The 10054-nt window shown below is 50.4% G+C and overlaps 1 protein-coding gene across 1 annotated transcript; it reads right to left on the bottom strand.

Annotated features, from left to right (window-relative positions):
- Positions 1-7174: 7174 nt before the first annotated feature.
- EGR4 (early growth response 4) lies at positions 7175-9279 on the bottom strand. The gene is made up of 2 exons (XM_074284986.1): positions 9156-9279; positions 7175-8517 (listed from the first exon to the last, which is right to left on the bottom strand). Exons 1-2 carry the CDS (start codon positions 9277-9279, stop codon positions 7175-7177), a joined length of 1467 nt encoding a protein of 488 aa, XP_074141087.1.
- Between the last annotated feature and the right edge of the window lie 775 nt (positions 9280-10054).

The following is a 10054-nucleotide window of genomic DNA, read 5'->3' on the forward strand; positions in this document are numbered from 1 at the left end:
GATGTAAGCCAACAATATGCAGATGGGCTTGCGTGAAATTCTACAATGTGGAAAAGTAGCACATGAGCAATCCCGACGGGAACAGAAAACTGGAGGTGAGTTGTAGAGTCGGGACTGGGAATTAATCATTATCTTCAAGAATGTGAAGACTGCTCCTTCATTCTCCAAAATGACATCACTGTAGAGTCGAGTTACTAAGTGCCCGACTGGATGATCGGACCAGTGAGAGCCCGGAGTGCTCTGCCACAGTTTGGACACAAATAGCCCCCGTGAACATTTGCGAGGCTTCTCTCAGTTTGTGCATCTCACATTTCCTTTGGGCTAATTCCATTCTGCTTTTCCATAGAGTCCTCTGAAGAGGGAACGCCATGCTGGGTGGTCCCGTGCCAAGGTCTGCCATGCTATACAGTCAATTCTAAAATTCTCAAGTAATCTTGAGAGCGTCCTTGTATTGCTTTTACTGACCGAGTTGTGAGCACTTTCCCTGTGTGAGTTTTCCATAAAATCGTCTTTTTGGCAAGTGTCCATTTGGCATTCAAACAATGTGGCCAGCCCAACAGAGCACAGTGGAGTTTCAATGCTTGGTAGGTTAGATTGAAACAGGACCTTAATATCTGGTATCTCATCCTGTCAGATCATCTTCAGAATCTTCTTTTAAAATTGAAATGGAAACAGTTCTATTTCCTAGCATGGCGCTGGTACAGGTTTCACAGGTTTTACTATCTATATAGACCATCAGTCTGGTAGTCAGTCTACTACCTCTCTTCTCCCATACTTTTCCTTGGAGCCTCCCCTCCACTGAGCTAGCTCTGGTAATACATGTGTCAACCTCATTATCAACGTGGACATCCCTGGGAAGTAGACTGCCAAGGGAAATGAATTTATCCCCAGTGCTCAGAACTTCTCCATTTGCTATAATTAATGGTTCCAGTGGCTCGGTGCTGGCTGATGGAGTGTCTGGGTTTTCTTAGTGTTAATTGTTGGACCAACATTAGTACGAGGAGCAGAGAATCGATCAAAACTTCGGTGCATCTCAGTTTCTGAACTCACAAAATCCTGCACCAGCTCTCCCTCCACTTTAGTTTTGGCTTGTAGCCCCTAGGATGTGAAGCTACACGGCTGCCTGTGGCCACTAGGTGTCACAAAAGCTTGTTTGCATCCTTATCTCAGCCCTTGTAAATGAATCACCTGAGCTCTTTTCTCCTCCAAAAACAGGTGGAAAAACAAAATCCGGCTCACAAGGTTGCTGTGGAGATTAAATGAGGTAGCACATACTAAGCGCTTTGTAAGCCTTAAATCTGCATAATTGTTAGCTAGTGATGGAGAATCCTGGTCTGTTTGATTCCAAAGACAGCACTAAGCAGCCACTAAGCTGAAGTGTTTTTGATTTAGGCTTAAAAAAAAAAAACAAAAAAAAACAACAACAACAACAAACAAACAAACCCTTTCTCTATAGAGCTATCTGACAGTGGAATGGGTTGCAAAGGTTTCCACAGCAAGATCTGGGGACCAGTTTTTTCAGAGGTTCTATAGGGGGACTTCTGGGTCAGGTGCAGGTTGGACTAGGTGGGTTTCCAAGGTTTTTCACATTTTAAAATTCTATGGTTTCATTTAATTCAACAAACATGAATTAGCTACCTTCTGTGTATGGAATCCAGGGTTCAGTGGGAGAGCACTGGTGGTGATACGTAGTGCCGATTAGACATGGAGCTCATAGCATTGGGCTAACTGATGCATGTAGGTAATGGTAATGTGACCATTGATTATATTAATATATTAATAAGTATCTAGGAAAGAGGGATAAAACAGGGACTGTATCACAATCGAGGGGGGACTGGAGGGAGATTGATAGAAGAAAGAGCATTTGAATTGGACTTTGCAGGATGGCTTAGAATTCTACAAGAGATGTGGAGAGAACAGGCTATTCTAGCATAGGGAATAAGCTCGGGAATACATAGATATTTATATGTATATATTACATATACATATATAGATACACACATACCTGCATAGATATGTCTACATATATGTTTTTAAAAGAAGGTTAAGGGACAGCTAGGTGGCGCAGTGAATAGAGCATTAGCCCTGCTGGTCAGGAGGACCTGAGTTCAAATCTGGTTTCAGACACTTAACACTTCCCGACTGTGTGACCCTGGGCAAGTCACTTAACCCCAATTGCTTGGGGGGGGGGAAGGTTGTGAACTTAAGGGATTGTATAATGAAATACAATACGATAAAATTAGAAACTTTTTTTTGAACTATTGGATTGATTTTGTTCTCAGGGCAGAGTAGAAGTTCTACTGTCGGATAAATCTCATAAAGTTGTATAAGGTATCTTTAAAAGGGTATTAATAGTTCCTTTCTAGAAAAGTTACTCAATGTACTTAATGTAGGTGGCAAAAGTGGATAGAGCCCCAGGCCTGGAGTCAGAAGGACTGAGTTCAAATATGACACAAGCTATGTGACCTTGGACAAAACACTTCATTCTGTTTGCCTTCATTTCCTTGTCTGTAAAGTGAATTGGGGAAGGAAAACTCCAATATCTTTGCCAAGAAATTTCCAAATGGGGTCAAAAAGAATTGGACATGATTGAAATGACTGAACAACAACAAAGTAAAATGGGTGAGATAAGGAGGCAAATGGTAAAACCTCACTAAAGATCTTCAAATAAAGACTGGATAAAAACTTAAAAATATCTTGAGGAAGCAGCTAGGTGGCGCAATGGATACAGCATCAGCCCTAAAGTCAAGAGGACCTGAGTTCAAATATGATCTCAGACACTTAGCATTCCTAGCTTAGCTGTGTGACCATGGGCAAGTCACTTAACCCCAATTGCCTCAGGAAAAAAAAGAAAAAGGCTTCTGAGTTCAGTATGTATGAGACTATATGACCTCTGAGGTCCCTTTCTGAATGATTCTGAATTCTTCAGATACTCATTTATAGGACTAATCTTTCTCTTTGAGTAGATATCAAGTCACCATAGAATAGCTTTTTATTTCCTCTACCACATAATAAATGCTTAAAGTAAAGAAGACTCAAATCTATTCATTGACAAGCACTTAAAACATACTTTCATGCTTTTCTGGGAGGTAAAGACTTCCAGGAGAGTTTTGAAGTTGCCAACAAATTACTTCAGATAAGTATTGTCTGATCAAAACCTATTGCTCCTGTCCAGCCATGGTTCATTCTCGTAGAGGGGGTGATGAGGAGCTTTTCCTCAAGACAAAGGTATAGGAAGCACCTCCCACTGGGCAACTAGATCTCTCAATGAATTTAGATCTCTCCAACTCATGAGGTAGCTACAAAGTCTAGGAATATTCTTTTCAGGATTGATGCTGGGTTACTTGTGCTCAGGGAAAATATACGAAACAGAAGAAGCAGTGAAAGATGAGATCCAGTCTCAGGCTCCATTTAGTAAAACATTCTCTCCCTATCCTATGGCCTGTAGCTACCTTTACTGTTCACAAAGAAGGGAAAATCCCCTTGTAACCTTCCTGTAAGTCCAGGTAAGGACTGATGGAGTCTCAAACAAGATTTTGGAAGATGGGGGAAAAGAGATTGAGTGGTAGGTGCTTTGTTTCTTCCTTTAAGTTCCCTGAGTAGGGGGCCTCTTTGCTCAGTGGCAATCCTCTTTGACACAGTCTCTTTGTCATGGGAACCAGCCAAAAACCTCTCTACATTCTGGTTGTTCATGGCCTTTATTTAGCAAACACACATGTCACCAGAAATTATGAAACATGGAATGCATCAGAGGGAGGGGCCAAGCATCCACCTCCCTTGAATCTTAAGAGACTGTTTTTTTTTGATAGAAATTAGTCTCTGATGACTATTTATCTGTAGATTATCTGTAACTGTAGAATTCACCAGGCCTGAAGCAGACTGGTAAAGTGGAGGAAGCACTGATTTTAGAATCTGGAACTAAACAATACTTAGCTGTGACTCTGGGTAAGTCAGTTGCTTCAATTGCTTCATTAGTAAAATGAGAATAATATTTACATTGCCCTCTTCACAGGATTGCTGTGAGGAAAGCACTTTTAAATATTATATAAATGGGAACTATTCATTTTATTAGTGGTGGTTAAATGAAAGTGTATGTGTGTGTGTGTGTATGTGTGTGTTTATGTGTTTAGGTTTGGCAACAGAATGGAAAGGCAAATAAGAAGAACTCCTGAGTACATGGAAGTTATGTAATAAGGAATCAGAGCTGAGAGGAGAATAGCCCTCCCACCCCTACCATGTTAAACAACTGTTATATCCCTGTAAGACTGTTGAATGTAAAGCTCAGAAGAAGAGCAGCTGCTAAAAAACATTATAAAGGGAGCTCTTTGAAAGTGAAATCAAGAGTGTACCCCAAACCTGTGCCCTATTTTAAAAAATTTTTATTTTATTTTATAATTATAACTTTTTTTTGACAGTACATATGCATGGGTAATTTTTTTACAACATTATCCCTTGCACTCACTTCTGTTCCGATTTTCCCTTCCTTCCCTCCACCCCCCTACATGACAGGCAGTCTTATACGTGTCAGGTATGTTATAGTATGTCCTAGATACAATATATGTGTTGTACCCTATTTCTATGGGCCATCTTTCTTAGTGACCAGTATCTCATCTGTCTTGTAAAATGTCAGGGCTGGAAGAGACTTTTGAAGCTATAATTCATTCTCTTCATTTTTACAGAGGACAAACGTATAATGATAATGTTAATGATAACAAATAAGAGTGGACAGAGAGACTTGAAGCCAGGAAGACCTAGGTTGAAATCTCATCCATGATATTGAACAACTCCAAGATTTTAAGTTGTAGAGAAGTGCCAACCTGCAATGGTAGAGGGATTTTCCTTATCTGAGAGTTCCTTATAGTCTTATGGAATCACAGGTCTGGTCTTCCCATTCCTTAGTCGGGTTAAGAGGCAATTGGGGTTAAGTGACTTGCCCAGGGTCACACAGCTAGGAAGTGTTAAGTATCTGATTTGAATTTAGGTCCTCCTGACTTCAGGGCTGGTGCTCTATCCACTGCACCACCTAGATGTCTCCACCTTCCCTATTCTTAAAAATTATATAAACAGCTCTATGTGGCACTTTTCAGTTTAGACAGCATTTTCCCTACAAGTCTCTGTGAGACAAGCAATGCAGCTACTATTATCCACATTTTACAGATGAAAAGCCAAGAAATAAGTTGCAATTTTGCTACTTGAGCCTTATTGGATTCCAAGCTCAACATCTATTGCACTATTCCATACTTTTCCTGCTTTGCCAGGTTGTCAGCTAGCAGTATTACCATAAAGCTAGGAGATGAAAAGGTTTCAGGAATACAGAACCAAACATTAAATAGGAAATTCACTTGGAATCTTCTTAATGATAAGCAACTAGAAAAAGGAACTGTCTTTTTGTTTTGTATATATATTATGAGTATTTATATATGTATATATTACATATAATACCTCCATATGTCATCTATCTGTTATACCTCAGACTTCTAAATCTGCAAAATGGGGTTAATGATATGGTACAATGTGCATTGCCATTTGGGAAAGAACTTTGTAAATGGTCAAGTGCCCTATAAAGGAGTTATTGTTACAAAGGAGTTCTTGTTATCGCCACCATTGTTATCCACAATAGAGACAGGTGCATTTGATTATCCATAAATTGAGAGATTTTGTTTATATCATTTCAAGGACCTCAGATTTGTTGACATACCCAGTAAGGCTGTGTCAGAGACTACATTTAGGGTGTATTGTTATCATTGTGTCCAGCTGCCCTGGCAAGGCTTTGAAAACCAGCTTTCCTCTTTTCTCTGCTGCCAAATCTTGTTTTTGGATTCCTTCCAAACTCAACTCCAGCGCTCACCTCCTTTTGGAAACCTTCCCAGACTAACTCCACCCTATGATGTCATGTTGCTCCAATCTCTCCTAAAGTAAAAAAAAAAAAAAGAAGAAAATCTCCTTTCTTCTACCACTCTGACTGGATGTGATGTTATGTAACAATAATAATGGCTGACAACTAGTTCATGTTAAGGGTTGCAAATTCTTTTTTGCTCATTTAATCTTCACAGCAACTCTGTGAGTAGATGCTGTTACTAGTCTCATTTTACTTACAGGGAAACTGAGGTTCAGAGAAATTAAATGACTTGCCTTGTCCCTGGGGAAGATTTGAACATAAGTCCTGCCTCCCAAGTCAGCAGTCTGGCCTCTAGGCCATATTGTTCCATGTCATTCTGATATGAGTAGAGAGGGTGGACGTGTGGGATCCAATTCGCAGAGCACTCCACCGGTTCCTCAAGAGGTTGGTCCATGGTAAGTTACATAATAAGAGCAGGTACATTTTATTACATTTCTGCTCCCACCAGCAGTTCGTGGACGCCCCGAGGAAAAAGGCTGAGTCCTTGAGGGAAGGAGTTCTCAGTAGAATTTCTAGCGGACCACAGTTTCCCCTTTAGTGGGCAGAGATGGACCCCGGGGTCTCAGGACTGAACGGTCGGGGAGGAGCCAAGGTTGCAGCTAATTGAAAGAAGCAACAACTGGACGGTTTTTTTTTTTTTCACAAACGCTTTAATTGCAAAAATAAACACAGCTTTATCACCTGCCTGAGAGCAGCATCTGCTTTACAAAATCGATAAATAAATAAGAGCCAGAAAACCAAACGCCGTAGCCGCTGGTAGCTCAGACAGGTCTGTACAAAGAAAGGCCCTCCCTACGCCGTCCGGTGGAGGCTCGAAGGTTCCCCCTCCGCCAGCTCCCGCATCTGGGTGGGTGGGGTGCAAAGGATTGTGGGGCCCGGAGTAGAAAAGACAATCGTCTGTGTCCTGAGTCTGTGTAAAGAAAGTGCCAGGCGGGAGAGCCCGGGCCGCCAGCTCGGAGGAGCTGTCCCCCCGCCTGGTGCTGAACAGCCAACTCTGCGGGCTGGCCGGCCACGCTGGCTGAAACCAGCTCGTGGCGACAAATCTCGGGTCGCCTCCTGGCTTTGGTCCGGAGGGGAGAGGGGGAGGGGAGAGGGGCGGCGGGACCCATTAGGGGAACGGGATTGGAGGACCCCTGGGGTTCTGGTCCCCAGCTCAAAGTGGGGGCGAGGACGAAGCTGGTCGCGGATCTGACCCCTTGACGTCAGCGACGGCAGGCTGCCTCGGTTCGGAGTGCGGAGCGGTCACCCAGGGCTGCAGGGCTGCCCGCGCCCAGCCTAGAGGGCTGCGAAGGAAAGGCCCAGGGCGTAGAAGCCCAGCCCCTTGAGTCTCTCCTCCGCGCGGGCCTTCTGCTTCAGGTGCACCTTGCCGTGGCGCTTTTTCTCGTCGCTGCGCGCGAAGCGGCGGCCGCACACGTCGCAGGCGAAGGGCTTCTCCCCGGTGTGGGTGCGCACGTGCGTGGTGAGGTGGTCGCTGCGGCTGAAGTTGCGCAGGCAGATCCGGCACTGGAAAGGCTTGTGGCCCGTGTGGATGCGCAGGTGGCGGTTCAGCTCGTCCGAGCGGGCGAAGCTGCGCACGCAGCTCTCCACGGGGCACGCGAACGCCTTGGCGTGGGGCCGAGGACAGAAGCAGCGCGGGCTGCACTTGCCGCCCCGCCGCCCCTTGCGCCTGGGCTCGGCCGGGGCGGCCTGCGGCGGCTGCGGCGGCTGGGGCTGCGGCTGGGCCGCCGTCGGGGGCGGGAGTTGCGGAGCCCCGGGGAAATCATTCGTAGTCGGAGGCGAGAAGTCCGAGGCGGGGCCGGGGAGCGGGAGGCTGAGTGGGGAGGCCTGGGCCCGGGCCAGGAGGTCCCCGCCGCCGCCGCCGCCGCCGCCGCCGCCGCCCTCCCCGGAGGGGCTCAGGCTGAGCCCGGGCTGGAGGCCCTCGCCCCCCTCCCCGAAGTCGCCCGAGGGCAGCTGACTGGAGCCCGCCAGGGAGAAGGCGTCGTAGGCGCCGCCGTAGATTCTGCTGGCCGGGCCGGGCAGGTCGGCGGGACAGCTGATTTGCAGCAGATCCTCGATCTTGGAGCCCAGCGGGGGGAAGCCGGCCTCGGGGCTGGGCTGGTAGCCGCCCTGGGGCAGGTAGCTCGGGGCCGACAGGAGGTCCCAAGGCCCGTAGGGGGCTTTGAAGGCCGGGGCGGCGTCCAGGGCGGGCGAGACGGGAGGGGCTCGGAGGCCCGGCTTCACGTCGGGCGGGGACGGCTGGGGCTCGTACAGGCACTGCGGGGAGGTGCCCGCGGACGGCGACGTGTCCCACGGCGTCTCCGGAAACGGGGTGGCGGGGCCCAGCTCCGTGGGGAAGAGATCCAGGGGCCCGGCCAGCGAGGTGTCGGGGCTGGCGGCGTACAGGGCGTCCAGCGGGGCCCGCGGGACCGCGCCGTCTGGCCCAGGGAAAGGAGCCAGCCCCAGGATCCCCGACATGAGGTTGAACAGAGCCTCCTGGTCGTGCGGGTGCTCGGGAATGGCCTGGATGAAGAAGCTGCCCGTGTAACTGAGGCCGGGTTGGGGGGAGGGAGAGGGCCCCTCCAGGAAGAAATAATCGGACGTGTCACAGGCGCCGCTCAGCGTGGAGCTCAGGAAGTCACCTGCGGGAGAGAGCAGCGAGGGCTTAGAGGGGAGCTGGGAGGGGAGGGAGGGGCCCCCATCTCCGACCCGAGCCCCTCCGGCCTGCGCCGCGTCGCCCCCGCCCGCACTAGAGCCCGAGGGCGCACTGCCGCTGCCCTCCCACCCTCCTGCCCGAATAGCTTGCGCCTCCGGGGGATTACGAGAAAGCTCGCCACACCGAGGCGTGTTTGCAGCCCCGGGGCCGGCTGGGAGCGAGCCTCCGGGCGCGGACACGGGTGCAAGCACACGGTGGCCACGCGCACACACATTTCTCACACGCACAAGCATGCCCACGCAGATGCAGCCCGAGAGGCGCAAGGGCTCCTGCCGAGATGGCAGCATTGCCGCTCTGGGGTCTGGGGGGGAGGGGACCATCCTCCACCGCCACCCCCGCCGGCTTCAACCTGCCCTCCCCCGCTTTCCCGCCCCGCTGTGCACCGCAATGCTTCGGTTCCCCGGTGGCTAACGCATACGCACCTCCATCCATCAGCCCCCCCTGCGGCCAGCCAGCCCCGCCACGCCACTTGCGAGACCTGGCTCTCCCCCCCACTGCCCCGCACTGAGGAAGGAGGGCTTTCCGGAGCTCGTCTATCTCCATGGGGAGGGGGGGTCTCCTTACCTCCGGGGAAGGCAGCGAGGGAGGGGTCTCTTCCCGGTCGCAAAGTCTCCTGGCTGGTCTCAACGCATCCCTCGGGGTACTTGGCCAAAAGCGCTTCTGGGCAGAATTCGCTCATGTTCAGCATGGCGGAAGGGGGGCTCCGGCCTCACGGATGGGGGAGCGCTCCCAGGGGCCCTAGGGACCCCGCTGCCGGGGGAAGGGGACTGACGATCGGGACTCCCCAGGTACTCCGCAGCCCGAGGGATCCTGCCTCCCAGCCTTGCGCTTTGGGGAATGGAGCTGTGCTAGTTGCTGGGGCTTGGGGGCTCTGGGGATCCCCCCCGGAGCGGCTGCTAGGGGTCCGGGCTCCGGCTCCTTGCGTTTAGTGAGGTGCAGCGCGGCTCCCCCAGCCCGCGGCCCCCACTTATATACTGGCTGCGGGGCTGGCGCGGATCTTCCGCCTCCCGGGGCCGCTTCCATTTCTGGAGTCCCCGGCCCGGGCGCTGTGACGTAAATGCCCAAATATGGACACAGGATGTGGGCCAGGGAGTCCCGATAAGGAAAGCTCGCAGGGTGACGTAGCCCGCCCAGAGCTGGCTCCGAGTGTGTGTGTGTGTGTGTGTGTGTGTGTGTGTGTGTGTGTGTGTGTGTGTGTGTGCGCGCGCGCGCGTCCAAACCTGTACATTGGCGCTTTGGGGGAGGGAAGATGAGCGCGATCGGAGGGAATGCCCAGGTGAATCTGTGCCTCCGGGCCGCAGGCGCACGGACGGCTTCCCTGAGTGCGCACCTGGGTGCGCATCTCTCCCCGGGGGCCACCCCATGGCTCTCAGGCGGCCCCTGGCTTTGCTCTCCGCCGCGCAGCGTCTCCGTTTGCGCCCGTGGCCCCCTGTTCGCGCTTGTTCACACCCTGATGTGGTGTT

Source organism: Sminthopsis crassicaudata, chromosome 2, assembly GCF_048593235.1.
Source record: "Sminthopsis crassicaudata isolate SCR6 chromosome 2, ASM4859323v1, whole genome shotgun sequence".
Classification (NCBI taxonomy): Eukaryota; Metazoa; Chordata; class Mammalia; order Dasyuromorphia; family Dasyuridae; genus Sminthopsis; species Sminthopsis crassicaudata.

Excerpts from the sequence above, each read along its gene's own strand:
- EGR4 (XM_074284986.1), bottom strand. The coding sequence starts at position 9,279 with ATGCTGAACATGAGCGAATTCTGCCCAGAAGCGCTTTTGGCCAAGTAC. Across the intron at positions 8,518-9,155 it reads CCTCGCTGCCTTCCCCGGAG|GTGACTTCCTGAGCTCCACG; the intron begins GTAAGGAGACCC and ends TCTCTCCCGCAG.